At 39.6% G+C, this 18,483-nt stretch overlaps 1 protein-coding gene across 1 annotated transcript; it reads left to right on the top strand.

Moving 5' to 3' along the window:
- Window positions 1–80: 80 nt before the first annotated feature.
- Window positions 81–17,238, top strand: LOC148394873 (alpha-2-macroglobulin-like protein 1). The gene is made up of 28 exons (XM_088381359.1): window positions 81–231; window positions 2,256–2,365; window positions 3,415–3,570; window positions 3,983–4,213; window positions 4,346–4,409; window positions 5,246–5,391; window positions 5,518–5,667; window positions 6,158–6,346; window positions 6,589–6,670; window positions 6,938–7,079; window positions 7,165–7,390; window positions 7,685–7,811; window positions 7,967–8,088; window positions 8,407–8,458; window positions 9,000–9,083; window positions 9,181–9,357; window positions 9,794–9,875; window positions 11,082–11,238; window positions 11,323–11,397; window positions 12,525–12,687; window positions 12,947–13,143; window positions 13,228–13,443; window positions 13,832–13,950; window positions 15,374–15,464; window positions 15,554–15,622; window positions 16,063–16,168; window positions 16,371–16,429; window positions 16,727–17,238. The coding sequence occupies exons 1-27, from the start codon at window positions 81–83 to the stop codon at window positions 16,421–16,423; spliced, it is 3,537 nt and encodes a 1,178-aa protein (XP_088237485.1). The 3' UTR covers window positions 16,424–16,429; window positions 16,727–17,238.
- The last annotated feature ends 1,245 nt before the right edge of the window (window positions 17,239–18,483 follow it).

The raw sequence follows: 18,483 nt of genomic DNA, 5'->3' as shown, positions 1-18,483 counted from the left end.
AACAAACATCTGCAAGACATATCAACTGACGGTGAGTAGCGGATATAAAACCACAATTGTCTGTTCCTTCATGTAAATCTATGAACTGCATTGGTCTAAAAGTGACACTCTTCCAGACTGATCGAAGTGGCTGTGCTACCCAAATAGTGAGCCTGGCAGATTTTGCCCTCAACGAGTACCATTATGCTGATAGTTTTGTGGTGACCTCTGACGTGGAGGAGCACGGCACCGGTAAGCTGGAGAAATGTTTTGCTTGTCACACTGCGGGGCCAATAAGCACACTTCTCACTTCTCAGCTCACTTTATATTACCTATGTGACTTGATACCTACCGTATTTTCCGGAGTATAAGTCGCACCAGCCATAAAATGCTCCAAAAAGTGAAAAAAAACATATATAAGTCGCTCCGGAGTATAAGTCGCATTTTGGGCGCAATTTATTCGACAAAATCCCACACCAAAAACAGTCATGAACAAGCAACAACAGGCTAAACGATAGCAACAACAGGCTATACGATAGGTATGCTAACGTGACAAACACAAACAAAGAGCTGAGAACGGGCCTGACGTAACATATAGAGTGATTAAGGACAACTATTACATGAATAACATGTTTATAAAACCATCGGTGTCACTCCAATTCATTAAATACATCGATCATTCGATACGATAGCAACAGGCTAAACGATAGGTATGCTAACGTGACAAACACAAATGAGGAGCTGAGAACGGGCCTGACGTAACATATAGAGTGATTTAGGACAACCATTACATAAATAACATGTTTATAAAACCATTGGTGTCACTCCAATTCATTAAATCCATCGATCGTTCTTTGTCAACAATGGCTGTGCGCGGCTGAGGGCGCTTGCACTTCAAAATATTCCACAGGCTCATATAACGATAGATAAACTATATTTCAAATAACTATAATATAAGCAATAATATTATCAAACCATCCGTGCACTTTAAATCCATTAAATCCATCGATCAAATTCCTCGTCCTTTGTCAACGTCGCCGCGCGTGCGCCCTGACGTCAGCCTCGTCTTTATTCCACAGATCTAGTATATAACTATATTGTAGCGTTAACAAAGTACAAGGATAGACGTGGGTTTGGTAAACGGCTCTTTATTCCACAAAACAAACTTCCAAGCGTGTGGCGGCGTGGACTTCCAGACACGAGAGCTCCATGGCAGAGGACCGGGCGTGCGTAATGGCCATGTCCGAGCCCCATGCACCGTTCGCGGACAGCCACTCGGCCGAGCGCCGGCCCCCGACTCAGTAGAGTAGGACCGGGCGTGCGTAAAAGCCATAATAGTTTTTCAAACCTTCTATGTCACTCCAAATCCTTAATTCCTTTAAACTCTTTGTCCTCCGTGTCACTTAGAAATGATCACCGCTAATGATGCCGGTAGTCCTTACGTGGGTCGCGTTGCGCGGTGCCACTGATGTCACTTGAAATAGTAATCCATTGGTACATCACGGTTCTCCAAACTTTCTTTCTGCTGCTCGATGACTGTTTTCAGCTGCATATTTTAGAACTTGAAGTTTGTAACTTGCAGAATATGACTTTCTTTTTGGTGCCATTTTTCTTAAGGCCACCCAGTTGATGAGTCACGGCCAACGGTGAAATTTAAAGCGCCCTCATCCAGTTTCGTCTGAAAATATAATTTTTTTCAGATGTAGTTTTTTGTTTTGTTTATTTGGTTGTTTTATCAAAGACAAAGTCTGCTTTATTGTCGATTTTTTTTCATATACCAAGACACACAAAGAGATTGAAATTACGTTCCCAGTATCCCTCGGTGAGATAGTACACATATGCATACAAGCAACACAAAAAAAAACCAAGAAGGCATAAACAATGAATAAATAAGAGTGTTGAATAAATGATAAATAAACAAATAATGATAAATAATAATAATAAATATAAGAGGAGCAAACAGACAGTGGACTTGGATATGGTGCTTTAAAGTGTTAATTGCTTTATTTGATGTTTTCTCTATTTTTTATGTTTTGAATATGTTCAAGATAAAGATATAAAAGCATGTTAAGTGATCAACTATACTAAAAATAACATGGGAAGTGGTCAACTATACTTTTAAGTGATGTCTTAATGATCAAGTAAAAATTTGTGAAAAAAACCCATATATAAGTCGCTCCTGAGTATAAGTCGCCCCCCCCCACCCAAACTATGAAAAAAACGCGACTTATATTCCGGAAATTACGGTAGTTAAAATTCCTATTCATCCCATTTAGGGGTGATCCTGCAAGGTACAGGGCAGGCAAGCTTCAGTGCCATTATCAGAGGGCTCACTTTTGAAGATGTCCCTCAAACGTTCAAGCCCGGCATCCTATTTCAGGGAAAGGTAAGTCAGTTCTGTTGACTTATGAAGCCATGTCCAACCAATGAGCCAATTGACAAATCACACTCAAAAGAGCTTGACGTACAGTTAAGTCAAGAGCTATATGGACTTTACAGAAAATATTGCAATTGGAATGACGGTAATTACAATGTAATTGAAGTGGAACCCTTAAGCTTTCATTTTAAAGGTTTGACTTTGCTGTCTGGTGCCTGCTCAATGCTTGTTGGCCTTGCTGCTCTAGGATGATTCAACTTGATTTTGATTTAAAAGCATGCTCTGAGGCTGGTGACAAATGACATTTTGTTCACTTCAAAATGTTTGGAGGTGCATATTAGTAGATCATCAAATGAACCAATCCATTAAACTTTAATGGATTGGTTGTAATGATAGATCTAATGATCTAATGATTCGAGCATTCTTGTTTCTTGGTGAGCAAAATGTAAAGATAGTGTTCTGGCAAAGCACCTCCAAGAAGAAAAGTCACAGCATTTGTCCATTCGTTTCATTTTTTTTTTTTTTTTATTAGGTTAAAGTTTTGATAATTTACGACTTCATCCAAACGACAGTGTAGATGTGCTATCTTTGAAATAGCTCAAATATCTTAATATCTTTTTTTCCGGGGAAACCGTTGAAAATATTGTATATTTGTATTTTTACTGGCCTATGAGGTCAATTATTGCGATTGAAATTGATTCTAGTTTAGTTTTGCTTTGTCCAATTTACATAGAGGCAATAATCAGGAATTTAATTGTTCAGTTATACATGATTGTGGTGAGTTTGTAGAGGAGCTAGTGAATTTAAGTTAAGATAATGGCGCTGTAATTGTCGCTTTTTGTGTTAGCTCAACAAGGTCTCCTGGTATACATTAGCCAAGATACTGCTCACTGAACCAACATACTTTGTTGTAACCACACCAAACCAAACTTGACCACACCACTAATATTGGATCGTTGACATGCATAATGTGATCCTTTTCATTTTGTAGCCTATTTTAGTGACTGTTTTAAAATCTTAACGAGCTAACCATTTTGTTCTGATTCATCTTTTTGCAGGTCAAAATGACTGGTCCAGATAATAAACCCGTGGCCAATGAGCCTGTGTATTTATTAAGCCGGGTGTTTGTCACTTTAAAGCTCACCACAGACATAAATGGCCTGGCCTCATTTTCACTGGACACCAGCAACTGGAAGGGTGATGTGAATCTTCAGGTTTGTGATTATGTGTTGTTTTTAGGAAGAGAGCGACGGAGAGCCCAGTCCTACATTATAGTCGAAATCTGTCTCCTCAGTCAGTCCCACTATGTACATACATAAGGGTCGAGCCACCCTTTAGAGAAAAAAAGTCATGAAACCGTGCCTGGCCAATTACATTTTCGACACACAATTTTATCCACAAGGAGATAGGAAATGACAAATATCGTTAAGTATTATTGTAACTAACACACAATATACTACATATACTGTATTCGCATGTCTCAGTGTGAAAGCTTCTGCACATTTGGATTCTCCATTATATGCAACGTCACCAAATGACACAAGTGCCGAGGTGACACAGCCAATCTTAAATTCAAAGTTGCCACTATCTCATAATTCCAGCATTGTCTTGTTTGTGTGTTAACAGGCCAAGTCCAAACTGGTCGATGATGAGCAGTATGTTCCAGATTTGCGCAAACCAGAGTACAGGGCGGCCTATCATTATGTTTCTGCTTTCTACTCAAAGAGTAGTAGTTTTCTGAAGCTCGTTCAGGTCAACGAGATCGCCTGTAACAAAGATGCAGAGGTACGAGCTCGCTACATCATCCAGGGAGAGGAGCTCAACAAGGGACAGCTGTCCCTTGACTTTTTTTACTTGGTGAGTGCTGCTTGTTGTCAGTGTTGGCAACCCTTGTTTGTCTGAACTAGCAACTCTAGCGCTGTGTAAGAAGCACACAGAATATACAAGTCTGTGTGGGTTAAGTCACACTTGATTCTTTGTTCTTCTTAGGTGATGTCCAAAGGAGTGATTGTGCAGCATGGTCGTCTCCCGGTGGCTGTTACAGTGGGTACAGGTAATCTGTTTCCATTTGAACCTTTTCAATTGTGCTTGCTTGGATTGTCACGAGGTCTGCATGTGGAAGATTCATCAACAACTCTCAATTCAGGTTGTCCAAACTTGTGGTTCTGAGGGCCACGCACAAAAATTATTTAACACGAACCCAATCCATCAAGCACTTTTATATTGCAGTTCTGAAAGTGTGGTATTTGCACCACGAGTGCTTCCTGGGCTCCCTCTGGTGGTATGCAACCTATATTCTGACAATTAAGTGCATTGTTAACGTTCTTTTCATAACGCTACAGTGGTTTGAATAACAGTAAATACACTTTTTAGGAATAAAACCTGTCTTGTTTCTTGATGAACCCTTGGGCCTACTAGACTACTGTATTATAATGGGAATCATGATGGAAATTGGGGAGCTATGTGATACTTGGTCTAAACAGCTTGAGAACCATTGATATACGTACTGTTTTTATATCATTTAATTTTGAAAAACTGATACATCACAGATTTCTGTTGGGAAAAAAAGGCAAATAAATGAGGGGATTTTGGGATGCCCCACAACCCTCTATCCCGGTTGAAAAGCCCCTGTGCAGAAGTTAGTTAAAAATGTTGAGAAAAAAGTACATCGACACCCTTTTTGTGAAGAGTGATTTTGTTATCTGTATTTTAAGCGTGATTATGTCGTTAAATAGTAGACAGAAATGCTTGGTCGTAGTCCATTGATTGGATGTGTTTGTCGGTCAAACATACTTTCTAATATAGTTTCATCAAATCAAGACAAATACAAGAAAAAAAAAAATTCCTGCATGAAACATTATTGTGACGTCTTGTTCCTCTCTCTGTCAGTGAACAAAGGAGAACTGATCATACCCCTCCATCAAGTGATCGACTTGGCACCATTTGCACAGGTTGTAGTTTATACTGTGTTGCCTGGTGGTGAGGTTGTGGCAGACAGCTACGACTTCCCCATCCAGCTCTGCCTCAAGAACAAGGTAATTCATGTTTTCACATATGGTACACAAAATGACGCATAATTGAGTCGGAATGAAATTAACATCGTAAATTATCTAGAGATCATTTGAGAACTGGATTTATCGCCACTGTTGTCCTCTGTGCAGGTTTCTGTTCAGTTTTCGTCCCTCCAGCAGCTTCCAGCAGAGAAAACCACATTGAAACTGCAGGCTCAGCCTGGCTCTTTGTGCTCTGTTCGAGCCATTGACCAGAGCATCCTCTTGCTGCAGCCAGAGACGGAACTGACTGTTGACTATGTAAGATCCTTTTGTTCGAAACCCGAGGTTTGACAGTAAAAGAAATAGATGCAGCTCACTGACAAGTGCCGCTATTTGAACTAATTTTAGAACAGTCCTGCGGGCAACTCATGCGGTCCTCACGGGCGACCTGGTGCCCGCGGGCAACGTGTTGGTGACCCCTGGTTTAAAATGTTCACTCAACCAATCATGCATGTTTTTGAAATGTGGGAGAAAACCCAAGTACTGAGAGAAAATCCATACAGGTATGGGGAAAACATGCAAAGTCCACACAGGGAGGCTGGAGACTGTACTCGCACCCAAGACGAGAGGATGACTATCCACTTTGCTGCCCTCTCTGGGATTAACCCACAAACAACTTGCTCCTCAAAATTAGAAATGTAATGGTTTCAAATGAAATCAGTCATTCACAACACTACCCCACAAAAAAAAACTGTCTGTGTAGGTGTGCAGTCAGAAAAAGTTCATTGTTGTGTTTAACTCTGTGTAGGTGTACAATCAGCTGCCTCTGCAGAAGTTGTCAGGGTACAGATATGAGATTGAAGACTTTCATCAATATCCCTGCTTCCCTGGGCCCGTGCCATTGCTTGAACCTAAGATGTTTGTGGAACGGAGGACCAAGCGCTCGCTTTTCTTTGGACCAACAACTCAGATGGATGACATTTACAGCATCTTTAAAGTACGGCTTTGGACTTGTCTTTGAAGTCAAAACCAGACCCAATTGCTGAGACACAGCCCGTACTCATTGGTTAATCAATAAAGATGTATTTCTGTATAGGATGTTTTGGGAAATGAAACAATGGGGTTGACGAATGTTCATTTCCGTTCCAACATGACTTTTCATCCCAAACAAAACAATCTCCATAAAGGCGTGCTTTGATGAGATGAACATTTTACGACAAATGTATCTCTCTATTTCAGGAGATTGGAGTCAAGCTTGTGACAAATTCTGATGTGATGAAACCCTATGACTGCCAATACAGATATTCCATTTTCAATAGAGGTGGGTTTACTACAGTATATGCCTTAATCCCACACTATATTGTGACTTTGCAGTATTAGCTTTCATTCCTTCCAATTGAAAAACCACTACTTTTTAGTAAAAAAAAAAAAAAAGCCCAAATAAATAACCCCCATGCGAAAACCAGGTGATTTCTGCATTTATCAATGATACTATCCTCTGTTGATCCCAATGTAATGACAATCACTGGGCTGTGGCAGCTGAATAAAGTTGATTCCTGTCAAAGGTAACATTTTTCTGCCCTTATAGGTGAAATTTTAGAGGATGCAGTTGCAATGTCCACCAATGAGGTGCTAGACTCCGATGACGTGGAGAACATTGAGGAAGAGCCGTCGGAGACCATTAGGACGTTCTTCCCCGAAACGTGGATCTGGGACCTAGTTTCTGTTGGGTACATGAATTTTCATGGCAGATTTTCAAAATTGCTGTTTGAGCTCAAAGCAACCTGTTATTTGGCCTGGCGTGCATGTGTATAGGAACAAGGGTACCGTGAATGTGGAGAAGACGGTCCCAGACTCCATCACCAAGTGGGCCGCTGGAGCTTTCTGCGTCTCCTCTGTGGGCTTCGGTGTGGCGCCCACCACTGCGCTGGTTGCCTTCCAGCCATTCTTTGTCAGTCTGACGCTGCCCTACTCTGTTATCCGTTGGGAGGTGTTTACTCTAAAGGCCACTGTCTTCAACTATCTCTCCAAATGCATCATGGTAAATATCAATGACTCATTAAACAACCATCAGGTAAGACATGCTAACCTGTGTGCTACTGTGCTGCCAGGCCCGAGGATTAATGGTCTTAATTTGTGCTATGACTGAATTTTAACTGATCCCCCTCCGACCCACACCCACACCCACACAAGCACACACACACACACACACACACACACACACACACACACACACACACACACACTTGCAAGGAGCGGTCAGATTTTTCTGAAGAAATGCATGCATTCTTTTGTAATGGTTTGCTTACTGACATATTGCTTTGTGTGTCTGCAGGTGAAAGTTATACTGGCCGAGTCCGACACATATACTTTCAGAGACTGTGACGACTGCCAATACACCATGTGTCTATGCAGTGAGGAGAGCAGAACTTTCTCTTGGATTGTCACCCCAACTACCCTTGGTAAAAAACATACTTCACTTCAAAATGTTTTGCCTTCTTTATCTCACTTTGAATGTTGTGATCATCAGGAAATATTTTTTTAGTGTCATACCATTCAAATTTTCAGATCGGTAATTGATTTCTTGACTGAATATGTGGTCACTGCTTGCATACAGGCAAGGTCGATGTGAAGGTGAGCGCAGAGGCCCTGAAGACAAACATGCAATGTGGCAATGAGGTGGCTTCTGTTCCTGAAGTGGGCCGTATTGACACTGTCATCCGCCGCCTGCTGGTGGAGGTCAGTACTGGTCACATGCAATTTATTGGACATGTCAATGTGGACATATCAGCAGCAGATGTGATTGTCATTTCTAATTGTGTAATTGGGTTGAAGTGATGACACTTTCAAGGCACCAGGCTGACGGGATCCTTCCCTGAATATTGGGCTTGCTTGTTGTCAGTTTTATAAACACAATGCATAATCGAATTCAACACAGATGAACTCCAAAGTCACACAATGTTCAAATCTATGATGTGAATTTTGGGGGGGTCTCTGCCTCGTCGCATTGAGTAATTCATTCAAGTTGAACATTTTCCATGTTTGTTGCTTTTGTAGGCGGAAGGAACGCCTCAGTCCGTCAGTCACAACGCACTCCTCTGTCCTGCAGGTACGTTTTTACATCTAGAACTTGCTTGGAAAGTCTTCTTGTACACAGTTTTGGAGCTTTTTGTCGCACCCACATGAATTTGACAGATTAATATGGTTTGGTAGCTGTCATTTTCTTCACATAATACCAAAAATAAGGTTTGTTATGATCTAGGTTTAAAATGGTTTTATCAAATCCGATTGTAATTTTTAATCTTGTCTTTTGTGGATCAATAGGAAATTTTAGATCTTAAGGAAACCTTATGTCCAAGCTTAATGTCAGATACTTGTTGAACTTTTTAAAATAATATTACTATCTTTACTTTCGTAGTTGACATCAGAGCTGCTTAAAAACTGAACAACCATGTGAAAGTAGTCCTGTACTTTGAAAGTGGGATTTTAAATTGTCAAAATGTTCACGTTGGAGATTGATTCTTATAGTTTCCATGACATTCGTTTATAGGAATTTCGTACTAAAGTACAACCTGGGCAGTCTGAGTTATATGCAAATGATGTATGTGTTTTATGTAAATTCGCTCTCGTTGTATACTTTTTGTTACCAGAAAGACCGGTGGAAAAGAAAATCTCTCTTGAGTTGCCAGAGGTGTTTGTTGTTGGATCTGAAAGAGCCACCGTCTCCGTACTTGGTAAAAATATCTGTTGTTTACACTCTTGGAGTCAGTCTGCATGTTCATAGCACTTCTTCATACTCGAAACCTCCTTAATGCTACTATTTGACCAAAGGTGACCTGATGGGCCGAGCCATTAAGAACCTGGACCAACTCCTGGCAATGCCATATGGCTGCGGGGAGCAGAACATGTTGTACTTTGCGCCCGACATTTACATTCTCACTTACCTGAAAAACACAGGCCAACTGACTGCTGAGATTCAAGACAAGGCAACACGCTTTCTCGAGAGCGGTGAGTCAACATTCCTAACATTGAAGAGGGACTCGTAAAACAAGACTATCAAAAATTGATAATAAAATAGGACAGTAAAATATAACCTCATTTTTATCATCAAACTTGATGATAAAAGACAATAGAAGGTTGTTAGTTTAATGAATTTGTAAAATGACCTCTAGTCATTACAAATACATGTAATAGTAGTATTTTTTGGTGGTGGTACTTGTAAGAAGTTTGAGAACTGCTGTATTTTGGACAAACTGTACAATTTTAAAGATTGGTAACCACAGTTACTATTATTTTAAATCCACATGAGAAACAGAATTCTGTGCAAGTGAAACAAACGGACCTCATTGACGAAATAGAGTTGCGAGCAACAATATAGTGTGAGTGCGTTGTCCCCGGTTGCAATACAGAATGTGATGGGTGCGTTTGTACGTCTGTACTCCAGGATACCAAAGAGAGCTCACCTTCAAGCATGCCGATGGCTCCTACAGCGCCTTTGGGGAAAGCGACGAGTCTGGAAACACCTGGTCTGTAGGAAAGCAGTGATGGTGGTTTGTTTCAACAGTTTTGAAGGATTACTTTTAGTGGGGTGCCTAAGTAGTGGAAAGAGTTTTGAGTACTGTGTGTTAGAGTGGTGCTCACTCTAACTTATTTGCAAGAACCACACGGGAGACAGTATGCCCTTTTAGCACTTGCAAATGGAGAAAACGTTCGTCACTGTAGCATACAGAGATGTTCAAACGCAGTCTGCCTTTGGTCTCTTGTAAGAGCATATTTATTGAGACAAAGCAGGGTGGGGGTGACAGGTTTGGTGAACACCCGGCGTCTGGTGAGATCAGAGCAGGGGGTGTTTTACGATCTAATGTAAACAGAACAACTTTTATTGCTTCTTCTGCCGCTGGTCAACCAGTGCAGAGGATGCAAACACTTTATTTTACTGCGCTGTGAGAACAGGACAAGTTTGGTTAATCAAGTGTATTTATTTGTATAGCCCTAAATCACAAACAGTCTCAAAGGGCTTCACATAGACAAAAATTTACAATTATTCTCAAAGCATCCCCTGATCTTAAGCGCCCAAAAGGGCAAGGAAAAACTCAAAAAAACCCTGCCAGGGGAAAATGAGAAACCTTGAGAAGGGACCACGGATGGAAGGATCCCCCTTTCAGGATCACCAGGTTGTAATGGATGCAGAGAGGGCACAAATAATACATAATATGAAAATCAATGAAAAAATGGATGTCGGAGGTGCCCTCGATTGTCCTGGCAGTGTCTTCAAGGAGGTTGAGCTGCAGTTTCCTCATCTTGAATTGGTCCCCGAGAATCATTATAGTCTACATTCCAACATAATCATACGATCAAAATAATCTATCAACCCTAACACTGAAAGCAAATAACAGAGCAAACCCTCCTGTGACTGTTTTACAAACTGGAACCAAAGGCATGCATGGCTGACAGCTGCCCATCAAGATGCAATTTCTGTATTTAGTAGTCCAAATGTAATGATTTTCAGCCATGAGGTTTTGTGCTACTGAGATGTAAACATTTTCATTTGCACTCAATAGTGTTGCTGCCCCTCTGTCTGATTCAGCTGGACTCTCTTGTAGCCCAGAGGCTTCATATTACACACAAGATCGTTACGTAATTGTCCTATAGCTGGGTTCATTTTGGGGCTATCACCACAGGGACGCTGTGCTTTGATTTGTTTTTAAAAGTGTGTGTGTGTCTCTGTCTAGGCTGACCTCCTTTGTGATGAAGTCATTTGGTGGAGCGAGGCCTTACATCTTTGTTGATCCCAAGCACATCTTGGATGCCAAAAAGTGGTTGTACTCAAACCAGGGGCGTGATGGCTGCATCAGATCTGTGGGGAAACTCTTCCACAATGGCATGAAGGTGATGATGCCATGCCTGCTAATTTAGTGTCACGGAACCAGGATAAAAAGTATAAAATGAATGCATTTTTTAATGTCCCTTCAGGGAGGAGTAAGTGACGACGTGACCCTGACGGCTTACGTCGTTGCCGCCCTGTTGGAACTGGACACAGAGATTAAAGTGAGTCAGACGTCACTCTTATTTTGCAGTTGATTGCCAACCTCGTCATTTTAAATATGTGAATATAAGTGGATATGTTTGCGTGTTAATCCCACGTTGCGTGCTATGATTCTACCTAGCGACTCCTTGGTTAAGCCCGCCAGACAATATGCAACTTGCATAATGTATCTGCACATGTATGAGTCAATGAACTTTGAAAAGTTTGGCTCCCAAACAAACGGACGACTGATTTTGTATGTATATTTTCTGTATGCCTCACTGTAAATCCTAAAGTTTGCAGGGATTGTTAAAATAGGTTCAGGCCTTAAGTGACAGAACTTAAGTGGAAAAAAGAAGTTTTGGTATTCCCCTTGAGTGACGGTTGCCAGATAAATTAGGCAGTGGGTAACAGCAGATCCTTGAATTATTTATGAAATAAATATATACGAATAGGCTATAAATACTCAATAGATTAAATAAATGAATGAATTAATATAGAAATGCATTTGTCCTTTTCAGACTTTGATACGTTCTAATATATTTGAATTCACAGCAAATCTCGTTCACATTGCGAGACATCACTTATTTGCGAACATCAGAGACTTGTGCCATTTTACAGAATGACTTAACTTGCAGTTTCTTAGCGTCTTAAACCAGTGATTGAATAATGGTGGTATTGTGATGATGTTGTTAGCAATTATGTAATGGCAGTAAAAGTCTGTCAAGGTAAGCCGTGCAGGCCTATTTCAAAATAAAAGCTTTTAAGGCGATAGTATTGGCATCTTAATTGGTAAGCTTTAGCCTTTGGGTTTGCGTTATGAGAATGTTTGCAGCTTCCTTGGCGTGTGTAAATAATGGAGCACGTGCCAAAATGTTAACCGGCAGAGACAAAAATCATGTGCTTTCTCTGTGCAAGTTACAAAGAGGTGTTATACAAGTAGGACGAACTGGGAAAATCTTTCCCACCTATCAAGGTGACAACCAAATATCGTATTTTCTCTTTTGTAAGCTGCCCATGTCTGAAAAGGTTATGAAGCAAAGTCTTCCAATTTAGGTGCTCACCCAAAAAGATCCATCGCGTCGTTATTTTGTGAGTTCTTTATTGAGAATTTTAGATCCCTTATATTTGTGTGTTTGTTTTCTAACAGGATCCTGTGATCCAGAAGTGTCTGGGCTGTCTGAAGGAGGCAGCCGGCGCGATAGACAATTTGTACACCACGGCGCTGATGTCCTACACATTCACCCTCGCTAGGGACAAGGAAATGAGAGACAAACTCATCACCTACTTGCACCAGCAGTCCAGCACAATAGGTGCAGGATACAATCTTTGATCATTTTCAAATCTTGTGACATTTTTGTTGTATAGAAACAGCTGACGACATGCATTTACCCCACTGTAAATTCACCATCATGAACATGGATATAGCTCTAGCAATATCTTTCAAATCTGAGTTTTCTAAGATCACAAGTTTTTGATTTGTAGCTTTTATTTAAATCAACTTCATTCCTAGTTGGTTACCTCAACCTGTCATTTCCGTGATGCATTTTGATTGAAGTGTTTTTGCGACAGAGGGAACCCGCCACTGGAAGCGGGAGGAAACCTCTGGGAAAGGACTGGATTCTCTGGAAGTGGAGATCACCTCCTATGTGCTGCTGGCGCTGCTCTCCGGGCCTACACTGCCAGGTTTTGGTCTGGACTATAGCATTGGCATCGTGCGCTGGCTCACACAGCAGCAAAATACATTCGGAGGCTTCTCCTCCACACAGGTAGGCAAAGCTGTAAGCAGGATTGGGAGAATTTTCTACCATCTGGCCAGACTTATTGACTCTATATCCTCCTGTGTTCCTCAGGACACAGTGGTGGCCCTCCAGGCGCTGGCGAAATACGGTGCTGCCACTTACAGCGTTGAGGGCAAGACTGTAGTGACGGTGACATCATTAGGAGGTCTGAACAAGGAGTTCATAGTGGACCAGAGCAATCGGCTCCTGTACCAAGAGGAAAAACTGAGCGAAGTCCCCGGGGAATACACCATTAAAGCCGAGGGAGCAGGCTGTGTTCTGGCACAGGTATTACATATCAACCTTTTAGACAGGGCTACCTTCCGCATGCAAATACGGTCGGTCATTTGCATTTTACTGTTGAATCCCAGCAGGTCATTCATTGGGTTCCCAAGCCTAACCCCGTAAACGTAACCCCAATCATAACTTCTTTCAAGCTTTCAAAGAATGTTTTGTCAACTCGAGCAATTTATCCAAGCACTCGCCGTTCCCTCTTGAGGCTCAAAAATCTGAGCTTTGGCTGACTTCAGGTTATTTAGTACACGTCGACCATATTGCTGCGGTACATGTAGTAATTTGATTCCTACAACAGCCCTGATTTTGATTGTCGAGTTTAAACTTATTTTTATGAGATGAAAGTGTACTTCAAGAGGAAGTTGCTCCTGTCTCCTTCCAGATCGCCATGCATTACAATATCCCGCCTCCGCCCGACTTTTCTGCCTTCTCCATCTCTGCTAATGCCATTTCAAAGTGCAACCCCAGCAGGTTGCAGCTCATCCTCTTTGTCCATGTTAGGTAAGTGTGTTTGTGTGTCCGTCTCTGCCTTAACATTGAACGTTTTGTATAATAGTCCTAGGATTTACGCATAAAATAATGCATTTCGAGCCCAGTTATTGATCAATGTATAATAAATGTATCTTGTGTCTCATATGATACAAATAATATTACATAATATATAAATAATAATATAAATAATATACAAAATATTCTTAATTTACACTAAAAAGGACTTTACAGTAAAGACTTGTGTCTCATATGATGCAAATAATATGATATAATATATGAATAATAATATAAATAATATACAAAATATTCTTAATTTACACAAAAAATAACTACAGTAAAGACAATTATTCGTGATTTTTTATTGAATGGGTATCATGACAATTTAAATAAAATGATGGTAAAACAAAGGCTAATAATAATAATTCTCATTTTTCATTATTTTAAAATAAAAAACATGTCACTCTTACTTCTACCTTTATCTTTATTAGGAATGGGCAATTTAAAATGATGGCAGGGACCACAGTTTTCAGTGCTGCTGGGGGGCTTCATACTACTATACAGTTCCTAACCAGATAGGTGACAAAATACATACATGCATGCAAATTACGTTCTCTACACATTTAAATTTTCATAGTACATTTCTCATGGCATATATAAAAGAGCCATTCTATCCATCCTATCAACAATCAGAAAAAAAATACTGTAATTTTTCAGAGTAAAGGGTGCTTGCATAAAAAAAGATTGATTATTTCAAACATGACAAAACGCAATCAAAATTCAATATTATTCCAAAATGTAATATTTAAGTTTTCATAGTACAATTCTCATTGCATGTATAAAAGTGCCACTATGCTATCAACAATCAGAAAAAAATTCTGTGATTTCTTTTGCCAGAGAAAAGGGTGCTCACATAAAAAAAAAATCATTCATTCAAAAAAAGACAAAAAGCAATAAAAATGTAATATTATTCCGGTAGTAGCTACTGTTTGTCCTGCATGTCATTCTAAAATGCTCGCCTAAACTTCCCAGTCAACTTTTTCAAAATGATATAAACAATATTGAAAAAAAAAAATCATTTGGACAACCCTAAACAATTTTGTCCATATTCTTGAATATGTCCATCACCAGATCCTTTGCCCCATATTCTTGAATACTATGTCCATCACCAGATCCTTTGCCCCAGATGAGAAATTTCTCCCACCTTCTTTTTTCTTCATAAAACAATATTTGAAAAATGTTTTTAAAAAATACCAATTCCTTCCAAAAGTGTTTGATGTCAGATGTCATTTGAGCTCTTGTGAGAATTGTGCTCCTTGCGGTGTAGTGCCCACAAGGCTTGGCCTTTTCAACAGGGGCCTGGAAACTTTTTTTAATAGCCACTTTCGGTTCTTGTCATCACCAAGAGTTTAGAGAAACAATTTTGTGGTTGCAGTTATCAAGGCAGGAGAGATGAGACGAACATGGTCATCATTAACATCAAACTCTTGTCGGGACACATTGTGGATAAAAGTTCTCTGGAATTGGTGTGTATATTTTCTTCTGCCCTCAAGTATTTGTGTCACCTGTTATTGTTTGAACTAAACTGATAGAAATCTACTGTGTGATACTCTAGTTCAAGAAGGATCGCTCAGTGAAGCGGGTGGACCTGGATGACGGTTATGTCAACATCTACTTGGATGGGGTATGAAATTGTTTTTCCATCTACAAACTATACTGGATTGAAAGCAGAGTGGGACTTCACAAATTGAGCAGTTCTTTTTTGTGTCGTTTTTGGTTGTATTATCTTAAATATGTCTACACTACCAATAACTGCAAAAACACGAGAGAAAAAACACAAAAACAAAAAGAAAGCTTTTCAGACTGAAACACAAGGCAAGCATCAAAACATAATGAGGAGCTTGAAAATACTAAAATGAGGTCTTTATTCAAGTGATTATACAAGATATGTTACTGTACTATATATATGCCAGGAAGTAATGCACAATGTTTTCTGTCCTCCATTACTTTTAATTTACGCGTCACACGCACTATTCACCCCGCTGCTGAGGCCATCAGTCCCCCACAATATAGCCAGCAAAAGAAGCGCACCCCCATTCAGTGGCATGTGGTTTATGTTTGCAGCTGAAGAAAGATGAGAAGATGTCTTACAGCATGACCCTGAAGCAGGACGTTCCTGTTGAGAACCTGAAAGCAGCTGTGGTGAAGGTGTACGACTACTACCAGCCAAGTAAGATCTTCCGTCACAATCGTGTTCATGTCTGCCTGTCATGTTTACTAATGTCCTTGTATACAACAATTTATCGTATGTATTTTTATCATTTTATTGTATTGTTTATTTATATTTATCTGTGTGGTGCTGTATTGTTCTGCTGTAAAACTTGTATTTCCTCTCTCTGGATCTCTGAAGGATTATCTCATTTTATTTGCAGGTGATGTGGCTGTGACAGAGTACACATCCCCCTGTGCGAGAAAGCAAGTCTGAGTAAAAGTAAGTTACATGGATCTGGTTTATTGTACGATATAGTGGAATTAAACATTTCTGAATATGACACACTTTGAGAAAAACAAAGTTAAGTTGCTAAAATGTATTTAGTTCTGAATTGGGTGTCATGGAAAAAGTATGTTTGACATCAATCGAAGGTTCCACTCAAATTTAACATTGAATTTCAAGCAAATAAAATGGTGATAGTAATTAAGAGGGGAATCAGTGATTTCGGTAAAGCTTATGCAACACATACTGGGTGTCCATACCGTGTAAATGATAAAAATTGCGTTTGTTTTACAGGTGACGTTATCAACTAGCTTTAAATGAACAGAGGAGATGACTCAGATTCATATCTGGAAGACAGTTCATCTAACTTGTAGACGTGTTTTCTTTCTTTCCTTTGGTGTTTGAATTTTGAGGGAACACTTGTGATTGCAAATGATGTTTCTTTTCGCTCTCTGCGCCTTTCTTTTAAAATTGGAATTCACTTATTAGTTATTGCTGCCTTGCCTCAACACTGGAAACCTTTGAACACTTTGAACCCACTGAAACCAAGAAAAACAGTCTGCTCTTTAACCAGTTTTAATAGAATTGACAAATCCATGTTTTTAACTCAAAGTGGAGGATGATACATACAAGTTACCAATAACTGTAAAAACAAACTATAGAGAAAAAGAGTGCTGCGTGGGGGTATGGGTGTGTGTACTGTACCTTTCCATTTTTTCAAAAATAGGTTAAATTCATCACTACAGTACCATACAATTTGAAATGTAACAGTCATGAAATAAAATGGGCAACAACAAATAAAATAATAGGATTGTGTTTGTTTTCAATATTATACTTCCATTCAGGCACCTTTTTTATACAGTATATTTTACTTTCTTTTCATTATAGATATCATCAGCACATCATACTATATCAACAAACAGGATTTAACAGCCTTGCCATTGTGAAATTTGGTTTGCACGCCGAGCGTGCAGGAAGAGTAAAGGCAAGGAAGACAATATATTAAAGTCTTTAAACTACTTTTAGGAGGTAAACCACTATTTGAGGCACAACAACCTTAAATTATGACCAACCTACTCAACTACACGAAGATCCTCCTGCCATGCTTGTTTCAGAACGCTATATTCATGACAAATCTGTTGACTCACAATATCAGGGGCAACACAGACATCAAGTCACTTTGTGTGTGCTTCTAATCACAGTAGAAATTTACAGGAGCGGTATTATTGTAACACATTATGCAGCTGACTGGGAGATAACTGATGTGGTCAATTATAATTCAAAGTTTATTTGTTTTAATGGTTGAATCGGAGTACATGTTGCATTAACCAAAATAGCTTTAGTAAAGAATACCATTGTAATTAACCGTAATGTATTTGTCACTTATACTCTTAAGTGTGGTAAACAGGTATAACACTGTCAAATATATTCATACTGATGGGGTTGTTTGATAAAGGCACACCCCTCAATAGTATTTTAGAGTGTAGAATGGACTTTTGCAGTAAAGCGGCTAATATCAACCAATTCATGTATTACATAATTATTAATATAATCAAAATGAGCACTGGTAATTTTTTCCATCCAGTGTTTTTGTAGAGAGAGGGGGGAAAAAAAACATTTTAAGAGATTTGATAAAGGCTTGCAGGGTTTAGTATGTAAAAATTGTTATGCACTCTATGGCAACGTGCCGACATTGCGCAGCAGCACATTCCTGTTCATGAGTCAACTGAGGGCTGTTAGACTAATGCTGTATGCTTGTTTGCAAGCCACCTGTATCTTAAAACATTTAATTTTATAAGCACATGCCCCAGTAAGGAGGTAAAAATTAATTTATATAATAAACTTAAGCGTGGACTTAAATTTCATGGAAACAGGGAAACTTGTGTTAATATGGAGTGTACGGTTATAGTTAAACTAAAGCTCTGAAGTGTGCAGCGAATGAAGCTTATGATATTAGCTTTGTCATGTTAAGCATTCAGGAAGTAGGAAGGTACCAACAAAACACTTTCAAGTGACTCCTTGATAACGCTAAAAGTTACCTTTGGGTTGAA

This window comes from Syngnathus floridae, chromosome 7 (assembly GCF_059516105.1).
Source record: "Syngnathus floridae isolate MCC-2025c chromosome 7, RoL_Sflo_1.0, whole genome shotgun sequence".
Taxonomy (NCBI): Eukaryota; Metazoa; Chordata; class Actinopteri; order Syngnathiformes; family Syngnathidae; genus Syngnathus; species Syngnathus floridae.
This window is presented reverse-complemented; position numbering and strand designations above follow the sequence as displayed.

Coding starts and splice junctions, on each gene's coding strand:
- LOC148394873 (XM_088381359.1), top strand. CDS start 81: ATGAACTGCATTGGTCTAAAAGTGACACTCTTCCAGACTGATCGAAGT. Junction 7,080..7,164: donor TGGGACCTAGTTTCTGTTGG/GTACATGAATTT, acceptor GCATGTGTATAG/GAACAAGGGTACCGTGAATG. Junction 12,688..12,946: donor CCAGCAGTCCAGCACAATAG/GTGCAGGATACA, acceptor TTTTTGCGACAG/AGGGAACCCGCCACTGGAAG.